General features: G+C 51.0%; 2 protein-coding genes across 2 annotated transcripts; both read left to right on the plus strand.

The window, feature by feature from the left end:
* The first annotated feature begins 5,184 nt into the window (after positions 1-5,184).
* LOC124722150 (translation initiation factor IF-2-like) lies at positions 5,185-13,248 on the plus strand. The gene is made up of 3 exons (XM_047247354.1): positions 5,185-5,308; positions 11,820-12,621; positions 12,744-13,248. Exons 1-3 carry the CDS (start codon positions 5,185-5,187, stop codon positions 13,246-13,248), a joined length of 1,431 nt encoding a protein of 476 aa, XP_047103310.1.
* A 513-nt stretch (positions 13,249-13,761) lies between these two features.
* Positions 13,762-15,762, plus strand: LOC124722151. Its single transcript, XM_047247355.1, has one exon. The coding sequence runs from the start codon at positions 13,762-13,764 to the stop codon at positions 15,760-15,762; it is 2,001 nt and encodes a 666-aa protein (XP_047103311.1).
* The last annotated feature ends 2,317 nt before the right edge of the window (positions 15,763-18,079 follow it).

Here is an 18,079-nt window from a genome sequence, read left to right on the forward strand (position 1 = left end):
AATACCTAAGAGTTTTACTGACTTATTGCCTACTTCATTTGATGTTCCCATTAAAAGTTGTTGTGTTTTGTCAGGGTTGCACAGGAGCTTATTGGCTGCAAACCAGTCCAGGGCATTATCTAGTGTTTCTTTTGTTAGGTTATTCAGATCTGAAATGTTCTGATGTGTGGTAAGTAGTGTTGTATCGTCAGCATAACACACAACAGGGTGAGCTATATTTTTAGGTAAATCATTAATAGCGACAATGAAGAAGAAGGGTCCAAGGATAGACCCTTGTGGTACTCCTGTGCTGATTTCCATGATGGAAGAATTTAAATTTCTGACTGAAACGAATTGTTTTCGGTTACTTAAATAAGAATTTATCACAGATAAAGTGCTCCCTCTCACCCCATAAAACTCTAGTTTCCCCAGTAGTATGTCAACAGGAATGCAATCGAAAGCTTTGCTTAGGTCACATAATACCAGTGATACGATGTTATTATTTTCAAAAGCTGTTAAGGTTTGGTCAATGATTTCCAAGATGGCCCCTGTTGTGTTCTTCCCCTTTCGAAAGCCAAACTGATTGTTACATAGGATATTGTGTTTTTCAAAGAAGTTGCTTATTTGTGTGTGTATCAGCGCCTCAAATACCTTTGAGAATATTGGAACAATGGAGACTGGTCTGTAGCTTTGGGGGAGATGTTTGTCTCCTTTTTTAAAAACTGGGACAACTTTTGATACCTTGAGTGCATCCGGAAAAACTCCAAATTCTACACATTTATTAAAAATATAAGCTAATGGTTTGGCGATTTAATGTATTGTCTTTTTAATTATGTTATTTGATAACCAATAACAGTCCATACTTTTAGAACCTGAAAATTTGGATACAGATTTTATAACATCAGCAGGTGTGACAGCCCTCCATTGAAATGCCAGGTTAACAGGCAGTGGTGTTCCAACAAGGTTCATTGCAGATGAATTTGTTGCTTTGATACTGTTACTTATTTCTTTAACTGAGTTTAAAAAGTACTCGTTTAATTCTTCAGGATCAAGCAGAGCTGTTTCTGTGCATTTCGGTGTATTCTCTTGTTTTATTATTTGCCAGGCTGCCTTGCATTTATTGGGAGCTCTTTCAATATAGTTCTCCACTGCTTGCGTTTTTGCCAAAAGTAGTTTAGCTTTATAGTATTTTTTGCATTTCAGATATGACCTATGAATGTTCACACTCTGTTCTGCCCCTTGGTCAGAGGCTTCTTTATGCATCTGGTACAGCATATGCAAGTTTCCTCTAATTTCTGCTAGCTCTTGTGTGAACCAGTTCAGACTTTTCTTTTTCATTTCATTTGGATATCTAATTTTTTTTTTACTGGTGAGCAAGAATACCATAAATCTGTGTACTTTTTAAAGAAGTTACCAAAGCTAATTTCAGCTTCCCTTTTTCCAGATTGACAATGTTATATAAAGTCCCAATCTGCACTTCCTAATCTATCAACAAACATGTTTATGTACTCTTCCTTCTGTCTTCGTACCACTACTACTTTAGATTCTTCAGTTTTAACTGGCTGCCTCTTACAGAGGGTAAGGATTAGTGGCTCATGATCTGCAAGTCCACTTCCTGCAAGTCTAACTGTAAAATCCTCCCTATGGAAATTCACAATAATATTGTCTATACAGGCATTCTTACGTGTGGCATAGTTATTTGTACAATAGAGGTCTAATGATCTTAGCATATTAAAAAATGTCCTAGCAACTGGTCTCTGTGTGTTTACCATTTCTATGTTGAAATCACCACAATAGCAATTCTCGTTTGACTCAATATTTTTTTAATTATTAATTCACATTTTTCAATAAACAAATTTACATCACCATCTGGCGACCTATATAGACTAACTACCACTATATTTTCATTAATTAGTTTTACACAACTAAACTCCCCATCTAGCTCTGAGGAGTATGTAGATACACCAATTCTGGAAAACATTATTCCTTCTTTGACAAAAATTCCCGCCCCACCATTCTTTCTCTGTTTTCTACATATCATGTCTCCCACAACATACCCTTGGGGCATGAACATATCTACTTGTCCTTGTGTTAACCAGTGCTCAGATACACATATAACATCTACATGCTCAGTGTTACATAAATGTTCTAATTCTAAAATTTTATTTCTAATACAACGCATGTTAACTTGTAGAAAAGTAAGTAGTTTGTCTCTGTCTGTATTCCTCTGAGAGCAATTTGACTTTATATTTGAAGTTGTAGGTTCCGTTAATGTCTTTAATCTTGATGCACTGTGATCATATGTGTTATGATAGTCACATACCTGTTCATCCACTTGATGACTCACTTTGTTAACTGCTTTCGTCTGTGAAACCACTGCTGATCCCACCAAAAATCCTGGTCCCTCGGTTGTGGTTTCTTTTTTCGGGTTGACTGCCGTACTCCACGTGTTAGTATTCTCATCCCTTGAGCTTGATTTGCTGTTCTTCTTTTTGCACGTAGGTCTCTCTTCTTATATGGTGCCTTCTTTCCTACCACCTTATTTGCTGCTTCTTCAAACGTTTGCACTGCCCTCTTGGGTAAGTTTATTGCTTGAGTAATTGTCCTCTCCCCACAAACAGAGTTCACTTTTAAGGATTCTGTTGTTATTTGTGCTGGAGTTGTGTCAATAACAATTCTCACTGATTCTTTATCGGAGACTTCAGTATCCTTCCATTTAAGTTCTATTGCCGTTTTGTACACTTTCCTGTTTGTTCCCACTGATTCATAAATCCTTGTGGCAATTAGTTCTTTACCAGTTGCATTAAGGTGTTGTCCATGTGCTGTATAAAGCTCCTTGTTACTAGGAGTATCAATAAAACAAGTGTTATGGAAGCCTTTCACTGTTTTTTTTTTTTTTTTTTTTTTTAGTTTTCTGTTTGCAGATTGAATTTCTTGGTTTACACAAGACCATTCAGGCAGGTCATGTCTATGTGGTACACCAACTACAATCACTTTTGTATTTGTATTTTGTAATGCTGGCAAGGCTTTATGTAGTGAACGAATTGCCAACTTGGTTTCATTCTTTGCCACATCATTAGCCCCTGCCCAGATAACTGCAAAATCTTCACTTGTCAACTTATGGAGGTCATTGCATTTGTTTAGTATTACACTAGTGGGGGCACCTGGTATCACCTTCCATTCAACATCATATTTATTTGAAGCTAAGTTTAAAATGTTTCTTGCACAGTCTCTGCCATGGCTATCTGAGGCAACGAATAATTTGGGTCTCCTATTCACTGACTGACTCTCAGGAGCAAAGGTTTGTGTTTTCATTGCTGCACCCATAGATTGATTTCTTTTTGAACTGCGTTCTGTGTTGTGGTATGCACAACGTGTTGTGAATCGTGATTTACGTTGGGTGCATCAAATCTGTAGTTTTTGCACATTTATATCTTGCTGATTCTCGCTTCTGTAGTTCGTTTGTTAGCAAACATATAATTGTTTTCGAATACTTAAGTTCCTTTCTTACTATTCTGAGTTCATTCTGTAACTTTTCGCACACACACGTTTTTAACGGGTCTGTTTTGATTTCGTCCATATCGTCACCGTCAGTACGAAAACAATCACTGCATTTCCAGCTTTTCACTCTATTCGTTGAATTTACACACGAGTAATGGAATTTCCTGTTACACTTTACACAACACACGCCTTTTCTTGCTGTTTTGTTACAGGAACACGGTTTATTCCACGCTTCCTCTCTTGTTTCGTAAATAGAATTCAAATTTTCCGAACTGGTCGCGGCCATCCTTTAGCAGGCCCTTCTGCTTTTAATGCAAGTTACACTGTCGCGTTTCGGTGCTCGCAGTGTGTGATCAGTGTCGTCGTCCCGTGTGGCTCTCATTGCTGTGATAAGCGTTTTTAATTGTACTCTTCGGGCCACCATTGTTTATCTGCTCGTCTTCGTCAAGTGTCATTTTTATTTTATGTGGAAATTATATAAACGTCCCTTGTGAAACTATCCCTTTTTTGTATATTTTAACGCCCATCGTTTCCCCTTTTCATGTGGAAACTTCATCTTTTATCTCCATAGTTTACGGACGTACCGTTACTCCTGTGTTGTTTTTTGTAGTCTCTTGGCTGAAGAGCAGTGAATTGTGCTGCTGCCAGCCCACATCTGCCCGCATGAGCAGGGGTATGAAATAACAACTAAGGGAAAAAAGAAATGTAACACATAATTACTTCTGACTGTTTTTTCAGAGAATTTTTTTTTCTGTGCTCAAGCGCAACTTTCGTATATTATGTAATAAATGAGGAAGAATAGATGCAAATATAAACAACACGATTCTTGTAACATTTTGCCCCTTTGGAAAGGGAAGACGTTAACTTACGTCCTTACTAGTACTAATAGTTGCATTTACAGACGAAAACATATCACTTAATTGCAATGACATTGATCGCCTGACCAAAAATACCAGTTAGCAGATAATTAGATTTATTGTACACGTAGGTGCCTCCAGTTGTTACTTACGATTAATTTACATTGATAAATGACAGTTAGCCTTGACTGATGCAATACGCGAATTCGTAAACCACAATCAAACTCTGCTTTAAGCTTCATTTACCGGGTAATAGATTCTATAGAAAAGACAGAAACGGGAAAGCTGCAAATAACGTAAGCCATAAAGTTTAGCAATTACTCTAATATCGCTTCTCGGCCTTTTGGCTAAGATCAAAGTGTAGTACTGGCTGGACTTAGGTTTAACTTACGCGGCGGTCCTGACCCGCAGCAGCGTGGTGGGCTCACAGGCTGCCTTGCCCTCACCCTGTGTGAGTGTGCAGGCGTCTGCGACGCCCAGGACGGCGGTGGTTGCTACCCCCGCGTCGTGTGTACTGTGTGTGCGCACGCCGAGGAGGTCTGGCATCCCCCTGCCGACACGCTCTGCTACGTCAACCGCGTCGCCACGAGTGCCGAGCGCAAGTTCGGGAGGTGAAGGCAGCACGCTGCCGACGCCTACCGCCGAACGCGTCGCTCCGGCCAGAGGCGCAGTGTCCGGCAAAGGCCGCGGCTCGCCGCTGCCCGCGCCGGCCATTGCACCGAGTGGCGTACGCTGGTCACGTCGTGCGGCTGCCGCAGGCGCCTCCCGCCCGCCATCTGTCGGGAGCGTGGGTACCGGCCTGGGACTGCCGCCCGCATTCGCTACGCCGCCAACAGGTGGCTCTGCGATGCGGGTGGGCCGTGGCAGGCAGGCTGCCTCGCTCGCCGCGACCGTTGGTGTTGTCAATCACGGCGCAGCCGCGCCGCTGGTTGACGCACCAAAGGCCGCGCGCCCGGCGGATGCACCGGATGGTGTGGTGCTTGTGCGGTCGCAGACGTACACGCGCCGCGTTTCCTCTGCCCTGCCGGCGGCTACGTCGAGTGACGCGCGTCACTCCGTCTCCGCTCAGGCAGGGAGTGCTACTAAACAAACAGCCTCTGTTGTCTGGCGTGAGGTCTGTCGCTTGACGGCGCGTTTCGGCGCGGGCCCGCCCGTGTCGGCGCGCCGTAAGGCACGGAGGCTCGCACTGGGGCGTATCGCTTCTCAGTCGGGCGTGCCGCGGCAGTCCTCACAGGGGAAGTGAAGCGTCTGTCATAGCCTCTCCTTCCCAAGTGGCTCTTTCCGCCTTCCCGTGGTGCCGGACGTTAAGCTTGGCATTTTGCCTTGCGACGAAAGGGAGAGCTGCGACCCAACCCGATGCGAAAGCGAAGGGTGCGTGGCACAGGGGGAGCTGTGTCGAGGGACCGAACACCAGTCCCTTTCTGTTCGCAGGGCACAGACCAGCAGGTGCTCTGCATGCCGGCGACCCCGTTTGTCGGCGTGGGATCGCGGCGCGAGTCGGCAAGGGTGCTTCGCCGCGCCCCTGGGTAACCGGGGCGTGTTCTGCCAAACCCAGGAGGTGGTGACATCGCCTGGGCTAGGTTAGATGGGCCCAAACCGCCGAACGACTGGGGGACCGACCCACCACCTGAGTAGGAGTGGGTCCTCGGCCTTCAGGTGGAAACTCGGGCTAGTAGGCGGCGAAGGGCGAGGGGTGCATCCGCCTCTCCGGAGTGCGGGGTGCACTTGCCGAGGAGCGTCGAGTGAAATCGTCGACGACGAGGCCTTCGACGGGGACCAGTGCGCTGGCAACGGCGCGTTGAACCCTGCAGCTCTGGAGTGCCCTTGACCTAGGGGCGAGGTCGGTGGGCGAGCTGCAACAGTCCCCCCCCATGCCAGAGGAGCCGGTCCGGGGCAAGAGACGGGCTCCCACTTCTTTTATCACTCGTTACCTATGATGGCTGAAACCGAAGCGAGTGATACGAGTGCGCCTTTACGGGCTTCTAATATGTCTGCTCCCTCACCACAGGACGTGATGGGACAGGCAGATGATGAGAGCGTAGTACAGAGACACACAAGAATAACTATGCTCTTAGAGCAAAATGTTAAGAACGGTAAGATAAGTCAAGCGGCTCTTAATACAATTAAAAATGAGCTATCGGCCTGGGCCATAGCTCATGCAAGATTGGAAGGCCGCGTAATGGAGTTGACAAAGGAAAACGACAGGCTAAGAAAGCAACCTAGTAAGACTTGGGCGGCTGTGGCTGCACAGGCGCCAACTAAACAGACTTCAACAAAGGACACTATAGAAAAAGTTGCCAAACGGTCAGACACAGCAGTCTTCTTGAGGACTCTGCCTGGCCAAGACACCAGCGTTAAGAGAATCCAAGAGCTGCTAACAACAACAATAGACCCAGTGAAGGATAAAATCAAAATCAAAAAGGTCAAACCAAGTAGGAATTCGGTTATTGTGGAAGTTGCTAGTGAGGAAGACAAAGAAAAACTTTTAAAAAATCAAAAATTAAATGCAGTCGTTAAGTGTGAGCCACCTAGAAAAAGAAACCCTCTAATAATATTATACGATGTACCCACGGTTATGACCAATGAGGAACTACATGAGACAGTCAGATCACAAAATTTCGATGACATCAATGAGGAAGAATTCAAGAACTCTTTTAAGCTGAAATTTAAAACAGGACCTCGAGATCGCGATGTGGTACATCACGTGGCCGAGGTCTCTGCGCAATTATGGAAAAGGATAAGAACAATGGGCAGACTTTATGTAGGCTTTCATGCCATTAACACCAGGGACTATATATTGGTACCTCGCTGCCATAACTGTGGCGACCTGGACCACATTCTGAGGCACTGCACCAGGGGGTCGGCTTGCTCCAGGTGCGGTGAAAGTGGTCACAACCGCAAGGAATGTAAAACAGCAGGGGTATGCATTCCATGTAAAAATCGGGGAAAGAAATCCTGTGGTGCCACGGGACGGAACTGCCCCACTTACCGGATGCTTGAACAACGCCTGATCTCAAGAATTGACTATGGCTGAGCAGAGCGCAGCTAACAGGATGCTCAAACACAAGTCCCCGAGTAAAAGAAGGAGGGATGCTGTGAGGGCTAATAAATTTAAGGAATTTCTAAGGTCGCTTTCGGGCACCTCAAACATTATGACAGTTGAGAGGGAAATTCAAACAGATCCCTTTATGGTGGACAGATGTATACAAACCGATTCTCCGGACGAAAACACAGCTCCCCCTTCCCTAAACCGGGGAGAAAGGCCGAACAACAACCTACAACGGCAGAAGCATCCTGTAGTGGTGGCGGCCTCCCTGGCCCCCACACACGAAGCTGTACAAACCAAACAACCTCTCCAAGAAAGTACAGTCACTAGCAGCAGCACCACCCCAACTGAGGCAGATACCCCAGTAATCAGGCTACCGCCTGTAGATCCGATTAGGGTGTATCCCAATATAGAATTCACAATGCAACTGGCAAGATTGGAGCAGCCGGCTATCCTGACCACTGCCTTAAGACATGTGGTCCGGGTAGGACACGAGGACGGAAGAAAGGTCACCTTCTCAGTAATGGAGGCTGTGGATAGAATACAGTTAAAGTCAGTGAATCTTCCCACCGACTTCGGGGCCCTGCGAGACTTACTTAAGAAAGTGTTTGACAGACGTGGGGAGAAGTTTGACTTAAATGACATTTACATTCAATCAGTCCTAGCTCATGGTCGGATCGCTTTTGATTGGAGCAAGACTTGGCCTGAAGACAGAATGCACACTTACTTCCCATAATGACAAAATTAACTGTTGGACAGTTGAACACGCATAACAGCAGACTAGTGATGCAGGAGCTCCGAAGAGAGGTGGAGGAGAAGAGGCTTGATGTACTCTGCTTGCAGGAGCCGTACTCTCAAGCTGGAAAACTCCCATTTTCAGCCGCTACATGGCAGATAACGAGTAGTGGGGAAGCCCCCAAAGCGGCAATTGTAATCACGAACCAGTCTCTACGAGCAACAACACTTGCACAGTTTTCTACCAGTCACTGCAACGTCGTGGAGGTACAGGCCCCCATGGGAACTATAACCTTTATAAACATGTACTTTCAATACGGGGAAAACATCGAACAACATCTGGATCACCTGACCAGAGTAGCCACGGCGTTGCGAGGTCGCAAACTGGTTATAACAGCAGATATAAATGCAAAATCCCCCCTGTGGTACAGTGGCACAAGAGATGAAAACGGGGAAAAAGTAGAGGAAATGATTATGGCTCTACAACTTGTAGTTGCAAATAGACCTGGCAACCCTCCCACTTACGCAGCGGGAGGGGGGCGCGGCACCAATATAGATGTAACGCTAGTTACACCAAATTCTGTTAACATCATTCAGAATTGGGAAGTTAAGGAAAACGCGACAACAAGCGACCATAATCTTATAATGTTCAGCTTAGGAAATGGAGGTTGCCACTGGACCGCAGGGTGGGAGTTGCAATTGAATTTCAAGAGAGCTGACTGGGAGAGACTAGCGAGAGAGTGCGACATTCCTCCACTACCAGAAGGTGATGCACAACAGGACTTGGACATAGACAAGCGAGCCGAAGAACTGGTAGGCGCAGTAACAAGAGCGGTCAAGGCAGCTGTACCAACCAGGAGGAGAGCCATGGCGGCCTCCCCGTCACCATGGTCAGCTGAACTTCAGGAGATGCGTCAGTCTGTCAGAAGGCTGAGGAGGCACTACCAGCGCAGTGTCGTCTGGTGGGAAAAACAACGATGGTTACAGTTATACCGGGAGGCAAAAGACAAATTCCAAAAAGAACTAAAAGAAGTCAGACTACGTAGTTGGGAAAGATTTGTGCTGGACCAGCTGGCCCTGGATCCATGGGGAGTACCCTACAAATTAGTGAGGGAAAAGATCCGGTCCCCGATGATGCTATCAACGGTCAGGTGCGGGGATGGGATGACAGAATCCTGGCAGGAGACTGCCGAGGTTCTTCTCCGGTCCCTGCTCCCTGACGACGATGAGGCCAGCGACACGGAGGGACAGTCCCAGGTACGAAATCGAGATCTGGATAGAGTTGCTAACAACAGGGCAGTCTACCCCTTCTCTGAAGAGGAGGTGGCTGGCCACATTAAAGCACTGAAAACAGGAAAAGCCCCCGGCCCAGACGGCATTGTGGCGGAGGTAGTGCAGTTCCTGGCACCTCAACTGGTGGCACCACTAACCCAGTTGTATAATGAATGCCTAAGACAGGAAAAATTCCCGAAAATCTGGAAAGAGGCAAACGTTGTCATAATCAAAAAGGGACCTAACAAGGACCCAGCGGATGTTAAGTCTTATAGGCCAATTTGCCTATTGAATATCCTTGGGAAACTATTCGAAAAACTGCTAGCTGACAGACTGACTGCACACCGAGTGCTGTGTGGGATGAGTGGCGGGCAGTTCGGCTTCAGGCCGGGGCGATCGGCAACTGATGCGATCGCTCTGGCGGCTGAGGTCTGCGGCTCTACCCCATACAAGTACGTGGTTGGCATCATTGTTGACATCAGTGGCGCCTTTGACAACCTGTGGTGGCCTTCGCTCTTCTCCTGCTTGCGGGAGAAAGAGTGTCCAGGGTCGTTATATGGTTGTCTGAGGAGCTATTGTGAAGGGCGGGAGGTCTGGCTATCATCCCCTAGCGGCAGAGTAGGAAAATCCATAACTAAGGGATGTCCCCAGGGCTCCGTACTAGGTCCCCTGTTCTGGGACATCCACATGGAACCGCTTTTAGACAGTTTGGAACAGAGTGAAGAAGTGCTAGAGGTGATAGCCTACGCGGATGACCTCCTCTTGCTGGTCGGCGGCCGAAGCCGCGAGGACATCGAACCAAAAATAAACAGAGCGATGACCAAACTACAACTATGGTGCACAAATACTAAGATGACGATCTCACCGACCAAATCGACGTACTTATTACTGAAGGGACAGCTGGCGAGGAACCCTACAGTTAGAATCGGAGGCTCACCAGTAATAAGACGACAAGAGACTCGCTACCTGGGCGTCATCATCGATGAAAGGTGGAACTTTGGAAAGCACATTGAGTCCGTATCCCAAAAAGCATTGCAATTGTTAAACAATCTTACCTCAATAGGTCACAAACGATTTCATCTTCCACCACATCTAATCAAGTTATATCACAATAGCATATTAACATCAGTAGTGGGTTACGGATCGGGAGTCTGTGCACATAGGCTCACAAGGGTGGTGCCTGCCATGGCAGTGAGAAGAGTACAAAGAAACATGCTTTTGAGATCCATAGGGGCGTATAGAACTTCTCCAGGAAATGCACTCTTAATAATAATGGGGCTTTGTCCTTTAGACATCAAAATTAGGGAACAAGCAGCTTGGTACTGGGTAAAGAAAGGGAACAACGCGAAAACAGAGAACATCATGGGAATATTGGTAATAGATAAGAGAGAAATACGTAAAAGGGGGGAGGACCTGTGGCAACAGTCTTGGGAAATGGAAGAAACTGGAAGAAGAACCTTTGAGTTCTTGCCAGACGTAAAAGAAAGGCTAGGGATGAAGTACTTTGAGCCAACGCGGGGTCTAATACACTTTCTCACTGGTCATGGGCCCTACCCGACATACTTGTGTCGGTTTGGGAAAAAGGCTACACCCGAGTGTGACTGTGGTGCCTTGGAGGGCACTCCCGACCATGTGGTTTACGAGTGCCCCCTTTTCGATGATGTAGCAACGACACTAAGACAACAACTTCCACACAATAACACATATGACTTATTAAGACACAAAGGAACTTTCGACACTTTAAACAAATTGGCAGACGAGGTGTCACGAAAAGTATTGACGGCATACCTGACTGACTTCCATGATTAAGACATAAACCACATGTGTCTCATTATGAGATACCTGAGGGTCGTTCACGATTAGTGACATTTACCGAATGTGTCCATTTACCCTCATCCTATACCGCCTGCGCGTGGACAGGTCGACTTCTTAGTTGCAATCCGCCACGTGCACGACTAGGGGGGTCAGGGTACACCAATGAAGACTAAAAAGCACCGGAATTGACGTAGGTTAGTAGTAGTGGTAGCTCTACATATAGAAATTAAGTTAGGAACCTGCAGCGACAAACAGTCTTGGCCAGCCCAGTGTCAGGGGCACGCTCATCGGGATTAGCTCGATGAGCAGGGCCTAAAGCAGTAGGTTTATATCTTTGCTGACACACCTGTAACGCTGCAGGCAGTTAGGAATTAATTAGTAGGAAGATATTAACAATTAGTAAGTAGTTTTAGTTGTAGTCTGCCTATTGTCTTCTAGTAGTCTGTCTGTAGCTTACAATAACTAACATAGCATAATATAATAATAAAAAATAGAAATAGCTGCTGAATATCATGTATGTAGATCAGTTAAGACCCACTAATCATTAAGGTAGTGGGTTCTATTGTATAAATATTATTAATGTTGAATAAAGAATTTTTTTTTTTTTTAAACAGCCTCTGTTGCAGATAACGAGTGGCACGTAGTCACCCCACGAAGGGACAGACGCCGTGCTGCAGGACGCAGACCACCGCCTCCGGACCGACGGCGCATCATACCGCCCAGTCCGCCTAACAGCGGCCCGGCGCGAGCCAACGCGCCTGGGCGGCCGGCGCGAGCTAAACCTCCTGTTTCTCGCGCTGGCGGCAGGGCGCGGGCGACCGCTGGGCCATCTGTTGGCGGCGCGGCGAACAACAGCCGCGGTGCGCTGGGCCCGAGCGCCAGGCCGGCGCGAGCTACACCTGGAGGCGCCCGGCCGGCGCGGGCTACACCGGCCACCTCTACGACAACTGCGCCATCCGGTAGCGATCGTCGGGCACCCAGTCCGCGTAACAGCGGGCCGGGGCGAGCCGGCGCGTCCGGTCTGCCTGCGCGAGCTACACCTCGTGTTTCTTGCGCCGGCGGCGGGCCGCTGGCGACTGCCGGGCCATCTGTTGGCGGCGCGGCGAACACCAGCCGCGGTGCGCCCGACCCGAGCGCCAGGCCGGCGCAAGCTACACCGGCCCCTGCTGCTACCGCTGCGCCACCTGTCACCACCGGCGCGGCGATCGAAAGCAGCACTGCGCGGCCCACGCCAGATGGCAGCACGGCACCACCACCGACGCAGATGACGGAGCAGCGCGACGTGAACGGAGGGACTGCAGCTGCATTTCCGAGACGTGGCAGCAGGAAGAGGAGATGCCGACGCCGTAACAACCGTCCCAGTCCTGATCCTCCGCCGCAAAACTCCCGTCCTTCACCAAACCTGACAGACCCCCTGTACCCTCCGAACAGAGCGCAACCGAGGCGCAGCTCCGCTGCCCCCTCCCCCCCCCCCCCCCTCCCGCGGACGACGCTCGGCTAACGGAGAGGCAGCGGCGCTGGCTGGCGGCCCTGGAGAGCGTTCACGACAAGCAGTGGTGGGACGCATTCGTCGCGGTCGTCGAGGACTTCATCTCCGAGATCGCCGAGACGAAGCCACAACGCCAGGCAGCCGGAGGTCGACAGGATGGGCCACCAGCAGCAGCGCACCGCGGCCAGGGCCGCGCCGACGCTGCTGCCAATCCCCCTCCCCCTGCCCCTACACGCGGCCGCGGTGGGCAGCGCGGTGGACGTGGCGCACGGCGCGCGGCGGCCGCCAAGCGTCGGTACGACGCGAATGCAGCGTCTGAGATTCAGAAGCTGTACCGCGCGGACCGGCGCAAGGCGATGCAGCGCGTCCTTGGCGAGACGTCGCCGTACTGCCAAATCGATGGCAACGTGCTCACGGAGCACTTCAAGAAAGTATATGCTAAATCTGACTTTTCTGTTTCAGATGCACCAGCTGCTGTCCCGGACTTTGCCGCCACCACGCCTCCTGATGTCAGCGAGGAGGTCCTGCCGCCGATCACCCCCTCAGAGGTGTAACAGCGGCTCCAGAAGGCGAGCAATACTGCTCCTGGGTCAGACGGAGTCACCTACTCGGACTTGCGACGTGAGGATCCTGGCTGCCACGTGCTAGCTAAGATCTTCTCGCGCTGCTGGAATGAGCGGAAGACTCCGGTGCAGTGGAAAGTATCCACTACCGTCCTCATCCACAAGAAAGGGGACGTCTCGGACGTGACAAACTGGCGGCCTTTAGCATTGAGCTCTACCATCTCTAAGCTCTTTGCTGCAATCGTTGCGGACCGCACTTCTCTCTGGGCAGAGCGTTTGAACCTGCTCTCCCCAGAACAGAAGGGCTTCCGCACGTTTGAAGGCTGCTACTAGCACAACTTCATTGTGCAGACGGCAATTGATGATGCAAGGCGCAGGGGAGGCCAAGCATGCTTTGCCTGGTTTGATCTGGCGAATGCCTTCGGTTCAGTGCCTCACGCTCACCTCCTTGGAGTACTGAGCAGGGTGGGACTGCCAGAGCAATTGCATCAGCTAATTGCCGATATGTACAGTGATTGCTCCACCCGCGTCCGTACATCTGACGGACTAACGGAGGAGATAGAGATCCAGGCGGGGGTCAAGCATGGCTGTCCACTGTCGCCCATCGTCTTTAACCTCGCGCTCGAGCCGGTACTTCGCGCCGCAACCTCGCTCAGAAATGAGTGTGGTATTCCGCTTAGCGGCGTCAGTGTGAGCGCACTGGCGTATGCGGACGATATCGTGCTTCTGGCGCGGGATTCAGAGGCGATGCAGACGCTCCTCAATGTTGTGGGTGAGGCGGCGACGTGGGCCGGGCTTACCTTCAAGCCGTCGAAGTGTGCCACGCTTCACATCCGCCGTCGGCAGACACTAGGCTCGGTATTCGCCCTGCAAGGGGGAGAACCAGCAGTGCTCGGTGCGGGTGACGCCTACCTCCATCTTGGCGTTCCCACCGGGTACAAAGTCACGCAGACGCCAACGGATGCGATCGCGGCAATTCGACGCGACTTGCAGCACCTGGACGCTTCCCTGCTGGCTCCCTGGCAGAAGATTGACGCTTTGCGTGTCTCCCTCCTCCCTAGGCTTGACTTTGTCATGCGGGGCGGAGCGGTACGCAAGGGGCCGCTGTCTGCACTCGACAAGGCAGTGAAAGCGGCTGTCAAATCTTGGCTGTTCCTTCCACAGCGTGCGTCCACTGAACAGCTGTACCTCGCCCTGGGAGAGGGAGGATGCGGCCTGACGCCGCTCGCGGACGCTGCGGACATCTCGACGATCGTCCACGGCTTCCACATGCTGCACTGCGACGACGCCACCGTCCGCGACATCGCCTGGGCCACTCTATCTACGGCCGCGCGCCGCCGACTGGGGAGGGAGCCGAGTCGTTCCGACTTGGCCACCTACCTTAGCGGCAGCACTGAGGGTGACCTCGCACGTGACGGAGGTGACATCCAGTCACTGTGGACGCGCGTCAGGAACGCCACAAGGCGCCTAGCGCCGCGTGGCGTCACCTGGCGCTGGAGTGAGCTGCTTTCTGAGTTGCAGGTGGAGGTCAACGGCCGACCCGCCATCGCTGACGACGCGGAACACGGCGGCATCGGAGGGGTGACGCCTGGGACTACACGACACCTCGAAGATGGCGGCGATGGACCGCAGCACGATGATGACAGCGTGGGACGCACCGCCAACACTGGCGTCGAGCATGTCCGGGTGGGAGGGGGCGCCAAACGTCTTCTCTCGCGGACGCTCCGCGAGTGGCTGAGGCAGCGCCTGCGCCACATCCTACTCAGGAAACCGGACCAGGGGAAGGTGTTCGAGTGCACCAGGGAATCCACAGCGTCCAACCACTTCATGGCGGGAGGAAAATACACGCGCTTCGCAGACTGGCGCTTTATCCATCGCGCCAGGCTCGGAGTCGTGCCTCTCAACGGCTGCCGCCGTTTTGATGGGCGGGCAAACATCAACAAAGCCTGCCCACGCTGTGGCCACAACAATGAGACGCTCCCGCACGTGATCAACGCGTGTATGGTGCACTCAGCAGCCCTGCAGTATCGCCACAACGCGGTCCTCAACCGCCTCGCGACAGCAGTCGCTGGGCGGCCAAGGAGAGGAAACACTGCCGTTCCTGACATCAGGATTAACCAAACCGTCATAGGGGACAGCAGTGGGCTGCGTCCGGACCTCGTAATAACTGACGAGGCCGCGAACACTGTGACCATCGTCGATGTGACAATCCCCTTTGAGAATAGGCGGATTGCGCTCGACAACGCTCGGCAACTGAAGAAAATAAAGTACGCCGACGTTGCGCGCGGATTAGCCGCTCGCGGCTATTCCGTCACTGTCGACGCCCTGGTTGTCGGCAGTCTGGGAGCGTGGGACCGCCAGAACGATGCAGTGCTTCGGCACCTAGGCATCGCTAGCCGCTACTGCCAACTGATGCGGCGGCTGATGGTGTCTGACACCATCAAGTGGTCCCGCGACATTTACGTGGAACACATTACTGGCCACCGCCAGTATGTGTCCCCCTAGACTGTGGCATGCTCTGACGTCAGGCTGCGAGACCCTCGAGACTGCAGTCGTCGGAGAACTTCGAGGTCGGTGCCTTCGTGACGTCGGTGTCGAGATTGTCCTCCACGACGCGGGACCTGCGGCGCTACACCATCTTCGCGCCGCACTGCAGCAGTGCCGAGTCAGTAGCGGTGCGTGCGGTGCTGCCTGGTGCCCCTCCCTCCGTGGTGTCCGCCGAATATGGCCCCCACCTCGGTTGGCGCGGTGCTAGGCGGCGCCAAACGTGTGCCTACTGCCCGGCAGTCTCCAGCCAGCGTGGGAAGCAACGCCCTCCTGCCACGACACCCCAGTGACGTCTGCCGCAAGGCGGACAGAGGGGAGAAGTCCGGCTGTGTGTGACCCGCCTGCGTGCGTGGCACACCAGCCGCTGGCAGCCGTGCATGTGCAGTGTGCTGTCAGGGCATGGAGATGAATGGAATAAAACAAAACAGATCCTAAAACTAGCTCCAAACCTTTCCCTGCCTGAAATAACTAAGGCCGCACCTATCGCGGAATTAATCTTAAGGTGACATACTTAAGCGTCTGCGCCTAACGCGGCCTTCTAATATTTACATAGTGTACTTAACCCACGAGTTAGAATAAGATTCAATTACTTAAGTGCGGTTAGAACCGTTTTACTAAATTTAATTCTATCTAAAATTAATAAATCTGTAAAACTCGCATTGTATAGAGTCATGGGTATTCTTTCTTAAATTTATACTTCGTAAAATTGTAACTAAGAATTACCACGGACAATAAAAATGTTTCTTTCCTGCTTTTCGCCGCAGATTTCATATGATCTGCGGCTTCCAAAAATTTAAAACGTCATAGCTAGCGACATGAACCGAATTCTTTTTTTTTTTTCTTCTTTATTGTAATTTGAACACCCCATACAAGGTGGGCTGGCAGCGGAAAAGTGTACTCCGCTCTTCAGCCATAAGCAGTACAATAAAAGAGAAAGGGAGACAGAAAAGTAACAGACTGGCGGTTTAAAAAACAGTAGAGACAATAATTAAAAAACATGAAGCCGTTCACACTCGACGAAACAAACAAGAAAACTGTCGGCACTGTGCACAAACACTGACGAGTTAGACGACACATGTGAACGAAGGAGCGTGGACGGCGAAAAACACAGATGCACAAACACGACGGCACAGACACTAAGCTGAGGGCGGTGATCTCCGGCGCGCGAATATTCACTTTGCGTGTGCGAGTCCGGGGACCTGCCAAGGGAGGAGGAGGAGGAGGAGGAGGAGGAGGGGGAGTGGGAGAGCGAGATGGGAGAGCAGAGACGCCACGGGCAGGGGAGAGAGGGAGGAGAGAGGAAGGGGGAGGGGAAGCCCGGGGGAAGAGGGGTGGAGGGAGGAGACGGGGGAAAGGATAGAGAAGGGAAGGGAAGAGAAGGGAGGGAGGGTGCCTAAGGGAAAGGACAACGGAAATGGGGGGGCAGGGTCAAAGTTGATAAGAGGGGTAGATGGAGGGGACGAGGACATCATCAGGGAGGGGGAGCCGGCGGAAGCCACCTTGGGAGAGAGTAAGGAGGGTGGAGAGATGGAGACCAGGCGGGACGAGGGAATACAGGCACGGCAGCGGGCGAGGATGGGAGAGGATTGGGGAGACGAGCGGGTGAGGAGGATCGAGTTTACGGGAGGTGTACAGGATCCGTATCCTTTCAAGGAAAAGGAGGAGGTGGGGGAAGGGGATGAGATCATACAGGATCCGCGTGGGGGAGGGGAGACGGATGCGATAGGCGAGGCGGAGAGCATGGCGTTCAAGGATTTGGAGGGATTTATAAAAGGTGGGGGGGGGGGCGGAGATCCAAGCTGGATGGGCATAACAAAGGATAGGGCGGATGCGGGAATTATAGGTGTGGAGGATTGTGTAAGGGTCCAGACCCCACGTACGGCCGGAAAGGAGCTTGAGGAGACGGAGTCGGGAACGTGCCTTGGCTTGGATTGTATGGAGATGGGGAGTCCAGGAGAGGCGGCGGTCGAGGGTGACACCAAGGTACTTAAGGGTGGGAGTGAGGGCGATGGGACGGCCATAGACGGTGAGATAGAAATCAAGGAGGCGGAAGGAAGGGGTGGTTTTGCCTACAATGATCGCCTGGGTTTTCGAAGGATTGACCTTGAGCAACCACTGGTTACACCAAGCGGTGAATCGGTCAAGATGGGATTGGAGAAGGCATTGGGAGCGTTGCAGGGTGGGGCAAGGGCGAGGAAGGCGGTGTCATCGGCAAACTGGAGGAGGTGGACGGGGGGGGCGACGGCGGCGGCATGTCCGCCGTGTACAAAAGGTA

This window comes from Schistocerca piceifrons, chromosome X, assembly GCF_021461385.2.
Source record: "Schistocerca piceifrons isolate TAMUIC-IGC-003096 chromosome X, iqSchPice1.1, whole genome shotgun sequence".
Lineage (NCBI taxonomy): Eukaryota > Metazoa > Arthropoda > Insecta > Orthoptera > Acrididae > Schistocerca > Schistocerca piceifrons.